This window comes from Zosterops lateralis (genome assembly GCF_965231275.1).
Source record: "Zosterops lateralis genome assembly, chromosome: 17".
NCBI lineage: Eukaryota > Metazoa > Chordata > Aves > Passeriformes > Zosteropidae > Zosterops > Zosterops lateralis.
The window spans coordinates 10990793-11007270 of NC_139777.1; the positions used below are offsets into that span (position 1 = coordinate 10990793).

A 16478-nucleotide genomic window follows, 5' to 3' on the forward strand; every position below is an offset into this window, starting at 1 on the left:
TCTAAATACACTCTGACACTGATAACAGGTGCTTGAGAAAATGTTTTTTCTTTTTGGACCAGTGAACTCCATTTCTGGTTTAGCTATTCTGACTTCCAGATGTTACATAGTCTGCAGCTGGAAGCACAATGGAAAAAAGGAAATGCTGCTTCTCTGCTGTAATTTGTAAAACTTTCCAGTGTTTGAACTGCAGAGATCAGTGCTGGGAACACCCTTTGCTTGTGGGAGAAATAGTGACAGGAGGTGGTGAGTCTCATATCTGAGCTGCCTCCAGCCCTGCACTAACACTGCACTTCCCACTGGCACTTTCTTGCCTAAGAACAAAGATGATCTCAGTCTGTGGATTTAAAGGGAGGAAATTGTTTATTAAAGAGTATGTTTGAAATAACAATTAACATCAGAGTTTTCTTCTGGAGGGTTATTGCATCCAACAGCTCCAAAACCAACTCCTCAGAAAATAAAGTTATTAGATTTTATGGTTTTGCCCTATCAGAAGTTTGGTCTTATGGTGTTGCAGCCTCTTGGTGATGAGGGATTTGTTGAACAATTCCAGGGATAGTGCTGGAGTTACTTCATATTATCAGATAAAAGGAGCAATACAGAGCAGCCATCTGAAGTTGAGGATTAAATGAGAATGTTTATTTAGGACTACTTAAGTTGTCATTTTTTTCAAGTGAATATATTAAAAATGCATAATTTGGTAAGACAAGCTCTATTGTAATAAAAGATAAATTGAAACAATTTCATCTCACTTCCACAGATACATCTCTTCAGGAATGTGTTTCTCATATATAAAAACCCTATTATTCTCTTCTTCTTACAAAATGTTAGGAAAGGAAAAGTTATAATTTAGTTCTTGGTTATAGCCACACAGCTTAAATTTATAAACTTCATTTTCAAAGAGAGAAAATTACATTAATGCATCTTTTGACCTAGTTTTTTTTTTTTTTACATGAATTTATTGGCACTTAATTTTAATTTATGCTGCTGGTTTTAATTTATTTTTTTTGATGGGGTGGGGTGGGGAGAATATTCTCCTCAAAATTAGATACATTGCAAGCAGGATGAAATACTTTTCTTCACAAATGAGAGTGGCCCATAGTGGCTTTAGCAGACTTCAGTTGCAGAACAAAGCAAATAATCTTTATCTTTGAAGAGTTAAGATAATTACAGCTGCGAAAAAGTGGTAGAATTTCTGTAGACGTGACTATTGGGTTGTTATTTTTCAGATTTATAATTATATAAATAGAAATCCTTCATCTGTCTTACTGTTTTATTCTGGTTGTTTGTGCCAGCAGTTACCAGAGTAAACAAAAACCTATCCATAAACACATTTTGTGGGCTGTTGGGGTGTGTTTGAGCACTTGGGATGTATCTGGTCACTTCTACATCTTTTAGGCTGAAAATGTTTAAAAGCTGTACCGTGTCTATGTGCTTTTACATGGGCAGCAGTGCCTGTGGCTTTAGCAGACTTCAGTTGCAGAACAAAGCAAATATTTTTTTTAAGAGTTAAGATAATTACAGCTGTGAAAAAGCAGTAGAATCTCTCTAGATGTGAATATCGGGTTGTTATTTTTCAGATTTATATTTATATAAATAGAAATGTATTTAGGGCTAGGTATATACATATACATATTTCTTCTGTCTTACTGTTTTGTTCTGGTTGTTTGTGCCAGCAGTTACTGGAGTGAACAAAAACCTGTCCATAAACACATTTTGTGGGCGGTTGGGGTGTATTTGAGCACTTGGGATGTCTTTGATCACTTCTACATCTTTCAGGTTGAAAGCATTTAAAGCTGTACCGTGTCTACGCGCTTTCACGCGGTCAGCAGTGAGTTTCTAGAGTTTCCCCTGTGAGCTGCAGTGCTCAGCTGTGCTGTGTTGTGTTGTCCCCTGGCTGGTGGCAGATGGAGGAGCGCAGGGACAGCATGCTGGAGACGGCCAAGCTGTGCTTCACCTCTGCGGCGCGCTGCGAGGGCGACGGCGACGAGGAGGAGTGGCTCATCCACTACATGCTGGGCAAGATCGCTGAGAAGCAGAAGCAGCCTCCTGTGGTGTACCTGCTGCACTACAAACAGGCTGGGCACTACCTGCACGAGGAGGCTGCTCGCTATCCAAAGAAGATTCACTACCACAATCCACCTGAACTTGCCATGGAAGCGTTGGAGGTAAAAGCAAGTTCAGTGTGTGGGCTCGAGGATTTGTTCCCTACAGGTTGTTAGGACTGAGGATTCTTATCTTCTTTTTTTCCTGTAGAGCTGGGATTAATACACGGGATGCAGGATGTTTATTAGGTTTTTATCTATATTACAGTCTCACAAGCTGTGAGTTCTAGCTAACAAGGTAGAAAGGGTGATGAAATGGCCACTTCTAACTCTTTCCGAGGTTATCGAAGTGATAATTACCCAATAATAAGATGACACCTATATTGTTTATACTTTTAACCCAATAATTGATCACCCAAGGTCTGCAATGCGGACCGTTTCACCCAATAAGAGAAAACTACCCAAAGCCATGAAGAAAAAAGAAGAAGGACTTAGACAACACCCTAAATCCTCCGTATTGCTTCACATACATCACTATATACCAAAATCTCAAAATCTAAGCTTCCAGAATTCCAACAGTTAGGCACATGTAGATGGTGCTCTGCACTGGGGAACGTTTGCAAGACAGACCTGGAGAGCAAAATGGAGCCTGTAATTCAGGCTGATTTCATTTCAGAGACAGTTTGGACAGGTGGGTAGCAGTTCTACTTCTGAATTTTGCTGCACACAGTTCATTAGTTTTTATAAAAATCAAACACAGGATTCACGAGCATCTCATACTTATGGAAGCGCAAGTTCATGCATGAGGTGGGACTTTGCTTTGTGTTGTCTGCTAAAAGCAGTGGCCCTGGAACATACCTAGTGGTGCCTTGCTTGCAGTGAGGCCAGTTCTGCTTTCTTTGTTGTGTTCCATAGGTTGTGGTTATAAAATTTGTAGAGTGTTCAGATTTTGTAACTTAAAAGCAACTTTCAAAGGCAGGGAGTGTTCAGGTAAGTTTAGGTGACAGGTAGCTGTCTTAACTAACTCCTGCAGGTTCTATAGAGAAAAGACTATTTGTAATAGATTACAGAGCTACAAATTCATTACTGACCAAATGGACTTTGGTGTTTTTTAGGTGTATTTTCGACTTCACGCGTCTATTTTGAAACTTGTGGGGAAACCAGACTCTGGAGTAGATGCAGAGGTACTGGTTAGTTTCATGAAAGAAGCTTCTGAGGGACCCTTTGCCAGGGGTGAGGAGAAAAACACCCCAAAAGTTGCAGAAAAGTGAGTGCTAGTTTCCAGCAGTATTCTCTGAATGAATGATAATTAACTACTGTACAATGAGCTATTAAAGCTGAATAAAATATAAATAAAGTGAATAAAATTAATGGTAATATTTGCAGTTTTCAGGTACCATCAATAAGATTACATGCTACTCTGAGATCTCAATAATTGGCACAGAGGAAATGGGAAGGGAAGAAAACAGAACAATTCTGACCTTGTGATCCATTTTGAAAGCACTGGTTTTATTTATTTATAGATCTGATTTTTAAAATCAACTGTTAAAAAATGCAAACGCAAATTAACCTTCTCTTCTAGAATGAGAGATTTTAGTCTTTACATTTTGTCCAATTAACAACTACAAAATAAAGAATGGTTTCCTATTGACCAGTGATGAGGGAGGAAAATAACTTGTACTGAAAATCCTTTGTTTAGAATTTGTTAGTGAGATTTAATTGCTCTATTGGAAATGCTGTAAGAACACGCAGTCTCCTTTTATTCTTTGTAAATAAACAAACTTCACCTTTCTTCTCACCCTCCCAGAGAAAAACCTTGTTTGATAGATGAAGACTCTCACTCCTCAGCTGGAACAGTGCCCGGCCCTGGGACTTCCCTCCCCTCCTCCTCAGGTCCAGGTCTGACATCCCCACCTTACACAGCCACTCCAGTTGACCACGATTACGTCAAATGTAAAAAACCCCGTCAGCAGGCAACGCCGGACGGTACAGTCCCTGTTCTCAATTCTGCCAGCAGGGAGGTGCTCTGAGCATGGGGGGTTTGACCAGCAATGATCAAACTGCTCCATGAGGGTGAGGGGTCTGTGGTAACACGGGCAATATTGAAGCTCATGATTTTTTTTTGTATGATCAGAGCTTTAAATACGAAACTCAGAGTTGTCACCTGCCACCGCTAGTTCCTGTCACTTAGTCAAAACAGTAATGTTGGTGAGAGGAGTATGAGCTCATCAAATTTGCAGTGATTTTTTTCTTCTAAGCTTGTTAGAAAAGATGTGGGTTCAATCTTTAGAAGACTGGACACTGTTTTGGCCTGTGTAAAATGACCAGGTAAAAAATTTAAACTGGTTCAAACAAGACAAATTGGTAAAAAGACATCACAATCCAGTATTACAATTTTTGGAAGGAGGCAGGTGGCAACTATTTTGAATATATTGTGATTCAGCACGAAGTGATTTGCATGATAGTCCAGTAGATTTCATCTTTTAATTTCTTTATCATTTACAATGACTGGTTAGCAGCTCATCTTTGTAGAATATAAAGCGATAGAATAAATAATTGGCTTATAAATGTAAGAAGGGGGTGGTGTCATAGTGTTAATGAAGATTTTGTAATTGCATATATAATAGAAATTAAGTTACAATTTAAGTAACCTGAGTGTATTATTTGGCTAGGAATTTGATTCTGATTCTACTCTTCCAGCCATTTGTTTATCCATCTGGATCTATGAGTATCAGCACTCAAGGAGTAAAATATCTACAGTGTTTAGCTTGGTGTTGGTAGAATGTGCCAGGCCCCACAGAAATGCTCTGCTAGATAAGAATTTATTTCTGGAGGGTGGGCTGCTTCCTATTGTCATTTTCTGAAGAATGGAAATTTGTAAATAACTTCGTTGACACAGTTTTGAAACAAATGTTCATGTGCATGAAATTTTTGCAGGGTGTGTTGATTCTTTTTCCTCAGCAATACTTGGTGCATCTGACTGAAGCTCTTTTCTTTCCTTCTTTCATTATATTGAACAGAGGAATGTTCATTTTGTTACTGCTTGCATTTCATTTGGGACTAATTCATTAGACTGCTTCGAGATCATTTGTAGTGTGGAGGTGTCAATGGCTTATGTAGCACTCAAGCTCTTTTATTGCCTTTTTGATGTCTTTTGACACAACAGCATAGAAGGGAGCAAATATTTAAATATTTCTGAAGTAATATTCCCTGTGAGATGCATTTCTCCCTAAGACTGCATCTGCTTGGGTCCTGAAGACTGTCAGTGCTCCCAGGAGAGCTATAAGCCAGATAAATATTCCAATGTGTGCTTAGTGCCTCCTCTCCAAGTGAGACATTCCGGGCTGTGGCAGCCGATGGCCCAGTGGGAGCGGAGGCGGCTGCTGAGCCAAGCCTGAAGGTGCAAGTGCAGGAACATCTGCCTCTGCCAGGGCTGCAGGAGCAGTTCCTGGATCTGCAAGCTGAGCCTAGCTGGGACTGAGCTTTGTGCTGTCAAAGCAATTCCAAATGTCAGCTGCTGGAAGAAGCGGAGTTTGGGTGATCTTCAGGAAGGCTGTGTGTAACCATGACAAGGAGAATTGCAGAGTACTGCATCATTCATAATGTTTTGTAAGTTGCTGGCACAACTAAACCCTGGATACAGCATATTGAAGAACCCCAGGAAACTGAAATATTTGCCTTGAGGCTGTTACAGATGGAAGAGCTAACAGGCTGAGCTAACAGGCTCAGAAGTCTTCTACTTTTATATTATTACATATACTGTGCTCTTCTGCATACATTTGCATTTTACTTGTATTAAAATATATACTTTTGAAGTAAAATGCTCTTGACATCTTACACATAATCACATCACTGAAGAAAGCTGGTGCCAGCACTTCCATTGTACCATTCCTAAAAATAGCAAGAAAATGCTCATCATTTGACTACTCTTTAAATTACTTTTTAACCATTCTGACAGAAATGAAGCAGTCTATATTGCTGTTCAGGAACAAGTAAGTTGACCTAAATTCAGCCTAGGTATTCATTCTTTCTGAGGCTTGACAATACTCTTATTTTTTCTTGTACTGATATTATTGATTATACATGGCATAAATGAAATAAGGGTATTGTACAGTTTACACACTTCTTTTCATATGTTACCACAGGCAAGATGCTCTTTGGGGTCATTACTGACCTTTGGGACCTTTTTTGACCATTTTTGTGTTCTGTGCTTTGAGGAAACGTGACCTGTGAGGAAGGAGAGAAGGAACTGGGATGGTTTGTCTGCAGAGGAGAAGACTCAGGGGAGACATGACAGCAGAGTAACCTAAATAGTATTGAAAGGTGTATAAAGAGGTAGAGGCAACACCCCAGGATGTCCATATTCATGGAAGACAGAACAGATGATACTGCACTTAAGTTGCATGTTCATCCTGTACATTAGAGAACAGTGTTAGAGTAGTCTTAGGAAATACTGGTTTTGTATAACCCTGCAATATTTTAGCACTAGAAGTCATTAAAATTGGCAATGCAGCTGTCTGCCAGCCATGATTTAAATGTAATTTATCCTGGTGGACAAAGGAATTAACTAGATGAACACTTGCACTTCCTTTTGAACTCTACTTATTCTGTTAATTTTGTGGGTTTTGTGGGTTTGAGTTTTGGTGGGGTTGTTAGTTTGGCTCCTTCTAGAGCAGCAAATTACCTCATGACAAGCTGGAGAGAATTGCTGCACAGCCAAACATCTTCTCTTGAAATACTGGGGGTTCTGATCTTCAAACATTTATCTGTAAACAGGTGAAGCTGTGAGGGCAGACTTATTTTGAATACATTCTATTTAAATGTGTCATTATAATTCTGTAGCTCTCTAGCATGTTCTGCTGGTGGAAGATGATGACTGGGATATGCAGAAATCACTGTTCAGGTTGAGAGCATTGAAAGGCTTCAGATCCAGTGAATGCTGGTGATAATAGTTTTAAGTCATGTATTTAATGGAACTGGGAGAAAGGAACCAGTAAATACAGCTTGTAAAGTAACTAAACTTCTTTTTCCTTGTGGCAGCTGCTAGGACATATCCCCTTCAAGGGGACAAAAGTATTACTGAGTGGCAGCTGTTATTTGCTGGCTGACTTGCTGCTGTCATGTGTGTAAATGGGCAGCTTCCTTTCTCTTCTTGTTCTCCATTCTGCAGCATCTTTTCTTTCCTTCTGTTAATCCTGTCTTTCCTGTCATCACCCCTGCCTATTGCTATTTTATAACCCTCCAGAGTGAAAATTTGCATTTGAAGTCTGAAGCATAGGTTCAGTCTTATTTTCTAAGGCTAAGATAGGAAACAGGAAGACCCAGGAACTTGCCAGGCACTTCCTTTTATTATTTGTCCTGTTGCCGTATTTACACAGCTAAAAGGCCAGTGTTACATAGCAAAACATGCTCTCTGCTCTCATGCAAAATATGCTCTCTGTCCTCCTCTGTACAGGCTGGATATATGTAGTCAGTAAAGACCAATTGCAGTAAAAGCAGCAGAGTTAGTTCAGAAAGCAGGAAAAGCAGTAAAATTTTAAAAAAAAAACCGAAACAACTGACTAAAGTATCTGTTTCCCAAAAAGCAGACTGGGAGATTGTTTAGGAGGTGTTTTTTGCTGTAATATGCCTTTGTTGTGTTGATACTCAATTCCATATTCTTGTGGTGGTATGCAGATGATGTATCCATGGCTATTGCAGTGTTAAAATGTTGTGTTGTTCAAGTCTTCACTCATGTCATGTAGTATGTTGTGTGTAGTTAGACTTAATTGTCCTTTTTTGTGTTTGTCTTTGCCTGATTGCTTTTGCAACCAATATTGCCCGTGCTGCCTCTAACCTTTACACAAATCTCTGTTCCCCAGGCATTCTCTTCCTGCTTTTACCTGTCACGGCTTGCTTTTAATAATTGGCAGAACCTGCATGATAAACTCACTGGGAGAGGCTCCTTGCTTCGTGCTGTGGGAGAAGTCTCACTCCATAGTGTGTCGGTCTGTAATTCTGCAAATGTTCTCAAGATGCACAGTTCTTGTCAATGGGGGTTCTCAGCATCCTGATGAGACAAAGGTGATCTCTGAGCAGCTTCTTGCACCAGGTTGTCACTCATGCTAAGCTAAATCAGCTTCTGGGACTGAGTAGATGTTTCTGTGTGTAAAAAGAATGTCCACATTGCATTTTGGAACATAAAAATCTTGCCCTTCAAATTCTCTCTCTTCAGCAGTTAAAAATGAAATCTTTGGGTCTGCAGTGCGTGTCCTGTTCTGGCCCGTGGTGCTGGGTGTTCATGGAGACTGCACACTGGGCTACATGAATAATGGATCACAGCCACTTTATTGCAGTGTGCTCCATTTTTACCTTTCCCCAATTTAACCTCTCTCTGATTAGCACGAGTGTCACACTGACATGTAGTGTGAGATTATGTAAAAAGCATTTGTCCAAATAAATGGGACATTGGTGAGATACTCTGGTGCTCTGCTCTTGAAGGCAGAACAGCAGCATAGGACTGTAAGTTATGGAAACACATTCTGTGTTCAGTGCAGCCAGACGAAACATAGACTCTCATCTTTGACTCATGTTAAAAGAGAACTCCCTTTAAATTGCTGTCCTCAAATTAACCTACTCCCATGCAAATCTTTGCAATTCTTTTGTTTTTTTTTAATAATGTGCAAGTGCCTTTTGATGCAGAGCTAAATGTTGTCTTCCGTTATGGGTGGAATCTGTTTGCAGAATGAGAATTCTGTGATACATCATGTTTCTGACTGCAGACCAGTAAAGAAAAATGCTCATGTGCTCAAGTGAAGAGGGGAGAGATGGTGCCAGCCAGGACAAAGAGAGTCTGTACCTTCACACCCTGTGAACAACCCACCTTTATTGCATGAGACAAGGGTTTTGGGTTTTTTTAGTTATATATAGTTGCTTATTCATAAGCTCTGAACTGTGCAGCAGGATTTTTCTTTTCTGCAAATTGAGTTAGCATATGTATAGAGCTGTGTAGAAAAGCTTTCTGTGCCACTCATGTCTGATTTTTTGACATTTAACTGATTGTTTATAGTGATTCAGATACCTTCTTATAGTAACTGGATGCACATTTTCCTTCAGATGTTAAAGACAGACAAAGATATCCTTCAGAAGTGAGTTATACCCTCTTGGCTTTCTGAGCCTTTTACTTACTCCTGCATGCAGATGTTTCAGAGGTCTTCTCCATCTTCCTTTTAACTTCCAGAAACTTTCACAAGAGAATTACTGAGCTGCCTAGTAAATAATTGTCAAAGGCAGAACACCTCATTCCCATTGGCACCATGGAGCTGTGCTTCAGCTCCCCTGAGAAAAAATTCTGTAAGTCTGTACCACAGTTGGTACCTGCTCATCATACTGAGCAGTGAGAGCTCTGTCATTAGGATTGTCTGAGCTGGTTCAGGTCACTCTCACTGTCACACATCACTCTCCTTGTCCCTCTCTCAGGGCTGAGGGGGCTCAGTTTAGGTAACAAGTCTTATGGTTTGTGCACAGGGCTCCTGTGGGAGGGTGCTGGCACAGGGTAATGCCTGCTGCAGTACTGACCCTTGTTTTCCTGTTGCATTTTAAAATTAAGCAGTCATTTAGGCTGTGCAGAGTTTCACACAGCTTCGTCCTGGGGATGGGGTGGCCTGTAGGTGCTGTGCCCAGATACTGAGGGGGCAGTGACAGTGACATGCTGACGGCTGTCTCTGTTATGGAGAAATAGTGGGGAGCAGGGATTTTTGAAGTCAAACTAGTAAACCTATTCCATTCAGGATAAATTAATGTTAAAATGCTCTTAACCATGGAATTAAGGCAAACAGACTAAAGATATTTTTTCTAACATCTGTGACAGATGTGTTTCAGTAATGATGGTGATTTAATCATCTATGTGACTGACAGGACCTATGTGATGCAATAAATGGCTTGGCAGTACAGATGAATATACAAGTTCATTCTTCCCAATGACATCTTTCTGATAATAATTAGTATTTTTTTACTAATGTCTTGGAAAGTTAACAAGATTCTTCTTTTGACCTTTTGAAATCTCCAGCAGTCCAAAGCTGCTCTTTTTCATCCATTGACAGAGTAGAGGATGTAATCTGACATAGATTTGAAATGAAATGTCACAAGTTGAGGACATTAAGAGAAATGAGGTAAAAAAAAAAATTTGCTTTCAAGTGCCATTTTCTCAGATTTTTAGAGATAAACATGAAATATTTAACTTCACATCAAATAGAGATTTTAGCTCATCAGGTTGTTTGAAATCTTCTAAAACTTAGGAACAATGCAACAAAGTAATGAAACAAAATATAATAATACCAAGGAGAAACATCAGATCATATTTTTCAAAGGAATATTGTTACAGTTACTTATGCACAATTTAGTAGAACTTCTCCCTAGTCTCTTCATTTCCGCTACAGATAATAATTTGGGGACATTAATACCCAGCTGTATTTTTATCTTAGCTTTTGAAGTGATAGGAAACTTTACAGGGAGGGGCCTCAAAAGAATATTTAGTCCTTGATTTACCAATCTCTTACAGCAAGGGACCACCCCAGCTTTTTTGGAAAAACTTGCCTTATTGCTATTGCTGGGTGGGAAAACTAAGAAAACAGATAAGCAAAATATAAAACCCAGTAATTTTTTTAACTCTTAAATCACACTGGATTGCACAAATTGTCTCTAATTATAGCAGAAATTATTAAAAAGCACTGATGTTCTCCATGGATTTGTGTCATTCAGAAGGGCAGGTGTTGATAGCAGTTGGGAATTTGGAATTCATTCTCCTGCCTCACGCACTGCAGTCTTTGGCACATAGGTTGAGTAACCCTAATGACTGTCTCAGCTGCAGTCAGCTCTTCCCAGATAAAGGAAAAGCTTCACAGCAAAACAAATGGAAAATGTGTGCTATGTGTCCATCCTGCACATATATATTTATTAAAAAAAAGCTGTATTTGGCAGTCAGACTAGAAGGGAATAGTGCTTTCATGTATACAAAACATGCCATTTTTTTTTCCTTTTTAAAAAGCCAGAGTTAGGATGTGAATTGGGGGAGTTGCCAGAAGTTCTGCATTGCATACTGCAGTATTTAGGTATTGACAGAGCTTTTTATTGTATTAAGGAACACCTTGGGTAACCTAACAAATGATGGCTATTTGTCTGCCTGTCTTCAAAAGCCTACAGTGATTCTATAGGTTCACTGTGCTATTTTTTAACTGCATGTAATAGTTAAGATAGAGATGAGGTGAAAGAAAAGTCAATTTGCTTGCTGCAATTAAAACCTATTGCCTTTTGCACTGTATCTAATGAATATGAACAGCAATTATTGTATTTTTATTTTGGTTAATCATATGTATTTGGAAATTCTCCCTCATCTTTTTTAAGATAAGTCCAATTCTCCTGGTAATTTTCACATGTCATCTCATTAATCTCTCATTTTTCATCCTCTCCTCTGAATTAATTTTCCTTATTTCAGTGTCTTTTTTAAAATGTGGGTCCCAAATACAGACACCATAATTAAGTTTAATTTTCATTAGTGCTCAGTAGAACAGGAAGACTGTTACATATTTTTTCTGTGAAGTTCCTGATTACACATTCAAGAATGCTGCTTTGCTGAGGTGTGTTTAGAGTAGCCTGACATTTTGGCCAGTTCTGGTTTGAGGATCACAAATTCTTCACAGGCACGTGGGAATGTGTGTGCTGGGATCCACTCACACATTTTCTACTCCTGATTGTGTTACCTTTTAGGTGCTTAGAGAAGGATTTATTTATTTATGCTCAAATGATTCTGTGGAAAATGAAGGCTGGCTGGCTCACAGCTTTGACCTTTCATCCTTTGTAAAGATAAGTGCTGCACTTTGTTTTACATTCCCTGAGACTTTACCCATCCTCTGTGATTTCTGAGAAATTAATACTAATAATTGGTGGCTGCTGCTAATTTCTGGAATACTCCAGGGTTTTCCATCTGGCTCATGTAGTTTGAAAGAATCTGCTGCATTCAAGGAATATCTAATATAGTAGAAAGTTGTCTCAATAGTTCTCTTCCTCTGGTTTCCAATGATTAAGGAGCCCAGTGTTAATATCATTATTTTTTTAATAGAGTCAGTGTATTGAAAGCAAAGGTTGTAAACATCCCTACCTAGACCCACATTCATTTAAGCAGAAATTTCAAATTAAAGTAGCTAGCTAATTGTAGGGAGGTATTTACATTTGTTCCCATAGGGAAAAGCTCATGCATACATTTGAAATTTAATGTGTTGAATCATTGTCTCTCTTTGCATGATGAAAAATTATTGTAATTTCCCAGTGATCTGATCTCAGCCAGGCATATTGGTCTGGCACTTCTTGATTTACATTCTAATGCTTCATCTGTCATAACCCACACATCAGATCTGACCTGCAGACTTGTGGCAACATCTGGAAATTTGCGATTTTTTTTTCCCCTAGATGAGTAATTCAGCCTCTTTGCCACAGATGCAGAAACTTCTTTTAAAAATATATCAAGGGAACTACTGTAAATGGTTTTTCTGATGTCAACTGGGAGTTCAATAGTATTGATTTGTACCACAGAAAGTTATTAAAGCTTTATAAATGAGTCATTTAAAGCTTGACTGACCTCTCTTCAGAATCCTTCTCTTCCCATTCTTTGTAATTATATTCTTTCTGTATGAAACTTGTCATCATTAACCAACTTATATAGCTTCCAATTAGGAAGCAAATACTATTCCCCCATTCTTTTTTCAAAATATAGTTTTATTAAGATCTGCTCACTGAAAGGGAAGGTTTTCTTTGTATGGTAGTGAAAAGCCTACATAGTGCATCAAATTTGGTTTAAATTCATTGGAATCCTAATGAGCAGAACCTGATCTGCAAGCTGAAGGTTTGCAGAGGGATTTATCTTGATAAAATAAATTCATAGGAGGCTCTTAGCTCTCTCCTGAACAAGTGCAATTCAGATGGAACAGAAGAAATTTAATTAAATTATCTGCTCATCTCAAAGCAAAGGCTTTTGCTTTGTTAATTTTCTTTCTTGATCTTATCAGTAAAATTAATGAATCAGCATGCAGTGGCACTACCTAGACAATGGATGAAGCCCCCTCCTGGTTATGCCATTTCTGTATAGAATCATAAAATGGTTTGGGTTGGAACAAACCTTTAAAGATCATCTAGTCCCACACCCCTGCATTGAGCAGGGACACTTTTAGCTAGATCACAGAATCAAGTGTCAGTATCTTAAGAAGAAATTGGAAATTATTCTCATGGACTCCAGATTTAAAGGGAATTGCCTGTATTGGAATTTTATATTGAACACAGACTTATGTTGGCACAATATGGAAAAACGCCAGTTTCCCATCTCAGTGGGAATGTGCAGGCCTCTTTCTGTCAGAGAGACTAAGCTGTGTTCTTTAGTCATGCAGGGTTGCCTGTGATAACCCTTGATGTAAAGAGCTTGGGTTATATCTGGCAGGTTTCAGACATGAGTGGGAGGTTTTCACTTGCCTGTTCTGAGGTGTGTTTTATCCCCCGTGATAAAGTCACGACGCCTGTTCCTGTGCAGATTAACAGCTTAGTTGTGACTGTACTGTAGTCAGCAGCCACTGCTCCACTCTGGCAAGGTAAAGTCACTTCTGTTCTTCTGTCTGCTGCCTTGCAGTCCAGTTTTTCTGTCTGTGTCAGGCCTAGTTCTTTGCTGTGTTGTTTATTTGCCGTATCAAATCACCTTTCAGAACATTTGTTGAATAGCATCTTACACCTGCAGGATAGTTGGCATCAGAGATCACTCCTGTAAGTCTTTGCCCTCTAGTTGTACTGATTTTTCTTTCCTTCATGAGTAATTTTTACCAGTATTGTTATTCATGGTTTTCTCTTGTCAATTGAACTTTGCTTGCGTCAGGTTCAAAATTATACTGGGTGCTTTTCAAAGCAAATGGTACAGTAAACCTGGGAGATTCTACAGGGCCATACAAGCTGAAATATTTTGTCCCCAGTCTAACTACTCTTGAAAGTTGAGCTTTATTGCTTTTGAATCAAATTCCAGGAAGAAATGTGGTGAGAATGAAGTACCTTTTCTTGGTGGTGGCTAGGGATCCTATATGGAAGTTGTAAGAGTTTGCAGAGTGGCTTCAGTTTTGTGTTGCTGTTACCAAGAGACAAGTAACAGCTTGAAGAGTATGAAAGTGGTGCATTCCTTCTTTATCTCTTTTGCAGAGAGGAGTCAGGATAGCACTGGAGCTGTGCTGTCTGACTCCAGTTCCACACAGGATATGTTTAATGAGCCTGCCAGTTCTCAAGACAGCCTGAAGAAGACTTACACAGAGAAGAGGATTTCTACTACCTGTGCTGATACACTGATGCTCAGCAAAGAGACCCTGGGATCTGCAGAGGAAAAGGGTATGCCTGATTTAATAGATAGTGTCAGCTGCAATAGTCTCATTAAAATGTTTCTCCTGGCTTGCAGATGCACTGAAATATGCTGCACTGTGAGTAAGAATTTTAACTAGGTATCATTGCTGCCTGTGTATGTGTGTACCTGAAATTTGGAACTCTGCCTCACTTATGTGGCCACTAATCCAATTTTTTCTAGCTGTTAAATCTTACAAAGAAAAAATAAAGATAAACTGCTGTCTGTGGTGGCCCTTTGACTGACTTGCCTTCTTTTAGATTATTATTTACTTTTTCTTCAGTGTTTCATATTTTTAAATAATTTAAAGAGTAGTTATTTGAATATAGTGTCAAACAAGACTTTTTTACTTTTCCCAGGAATAGATGCCCTTTTTGTTCTGTCCCAGTAGCAGCTCAATATTCAGCTCTTTAGAGAAGAGTAGAAGTAGCAGAATTTAGATGCTTTATTCCATTGTATATTTCATTCCAGTGGAGAACTAGAGTTGCTCTCTACCAGATTTTTCCATATATAACAGTACTAAGTGTTCTGTATTCCACTGGAAAAATGGTTTCAAAATCCATTAGCTGGAATTTCCCGTTGTCTGATATTTGTACAGTTGGATGTGGCAGTAGATAAAGAGGCTGGACTTCAACAGGGAAAGACAAACAAAACCAATGTGTAAATTCTGTCCACCTTTCCAGGCTGTGGCTTTTTGTGGGATGGTAAATCTTTGCCAGTTGACACTTTCCCAGTTTCAGAGATCCTTCTATGTGGATAGTCCTGAATCACTCCTCTGGTCTCAGTAGAAACAAGGGCCAGGCAGTTATCTCTTTGTTTGCAGACTTGGATTACCTTGGTTTCTTGTTTTTAAAAATATTTTACTTCAGTCTTGCCTAAGCTAGAGAAGCCTGTGGTGGTGCTTGCATTGACATGCTGAAATAGATGCCAGTTCCTAGTTTTGTGAAGTAGTACTTCCCTAATCACTAAATCCATTAGTCTTTTGGCTTCTAGACTAAAAGCATGGCTCTTTTTCAGGCTTGCAGTGAGTTGTGTTATTGTCATCATTTGTCTGTCAGAAAAACCATCAAATGCCTTCTTAAATTACTGATGTTTATTAGAGCAGATATTGTTTCCCATAAAGCTACCTGTACAGTAAAATTGTAATGGATGCAGACATCAGGCAAGCACATTTTGAAAAATGTGAGTTCTTGTAAAACATGTTTGACTTAAAAGTTCAGCCTTATCAGACAAAAAGTTATGGAGCAGTTTTGTATTTGAGGGTGAAGTACATTTTAGCATATCGCTGTACTCTCTGCTGGGAGATAAGATCTAATGTAAGAGGCTCTTTATTTTAGAAAGACAAAGACATGGTAAGCTTCCATGATTAAAAATCAAAGTTAAAGAAATTATTCTGCATGTAGCACATGTGTTTCCAGCAATCATGGGTAGCTAACAGGAAATGTGGAAGCTGACACTGTAATGATGCGTTCTGAAGTAAGATGTGGTATCCTCCAACAAAAGATGGGTCAAATGAATTTTAAGTTACCAATTTAATCACAAAAATATTTACATGGTACTGTAGGTTCTACATGATGCAGAGGACCACGTGAGCTGCTGCTGATCATTCTGTCTGAGCCCATTTTGTGTTCTGAGATTGTGTTCTTTTAGACAGACTATTAAGAATAATACATTTTACTTGGGAGGGTGGCTTTAATTTTCTGTTCTTTCTTCTTTTCTTTGCAATAAAATGTTACTGAATTTACTCTTTTATTTTGGCTTTTTTCCCCTCCTCCTCCTCAATCTTCCAAGAGTATGTAAAGCTCTGCATTGTGTAAGGTGTGCTGAATTCATGCTATTGTTCAGGATAAAACCCAAGTGAAGACAATGGAGATAGCACTGTGTGACTCTGTCAGTGAGTTGCAGATTACTTATTCAATGGACATCACAAATAGTCCTGCATTTTTTTCAGTATTTCTGTCTATGCATTAATGAAGAAAAGGATTACCTTTTGTCATATCGAATTTCTGTCATTTTCTATATGTCATTTGCCATTT

At 38.8% G+C, this 16478-nt stretch overlaps 1 protein-coding gene across 3 annotated transcripts in view; it reads left to right on the forward strand.

The window, feature by feature from the left end:
• Positions 1-16478, forward strand: part of CABIN1 (calcineurin binding protein 1) — a 107370-nt gene that overhangs the window by 24749 nt on the left and 66143 nt on the right. For all 3 annotated transcript variants that reach the window (XM_083874131.1, XM_083874133.1, XM_083874132.1), the window contains exons 25-28: positions 1908-2168; positions 3161-3312; positions 3853-4031; positions 14250-14432. In XM_083874131.1, coding sequence (XP_083730257.1) covers positions 1908-2168; positions 3161-3312; positions 3853-4031; positions 14250-14432 — 775 coding nt within the window. The remainder of the gene's footprint in view (positions 1-1907; positions 2169-3160; positions 3313-3852; positions 4032-14249; positions 14433-16478) is intronic.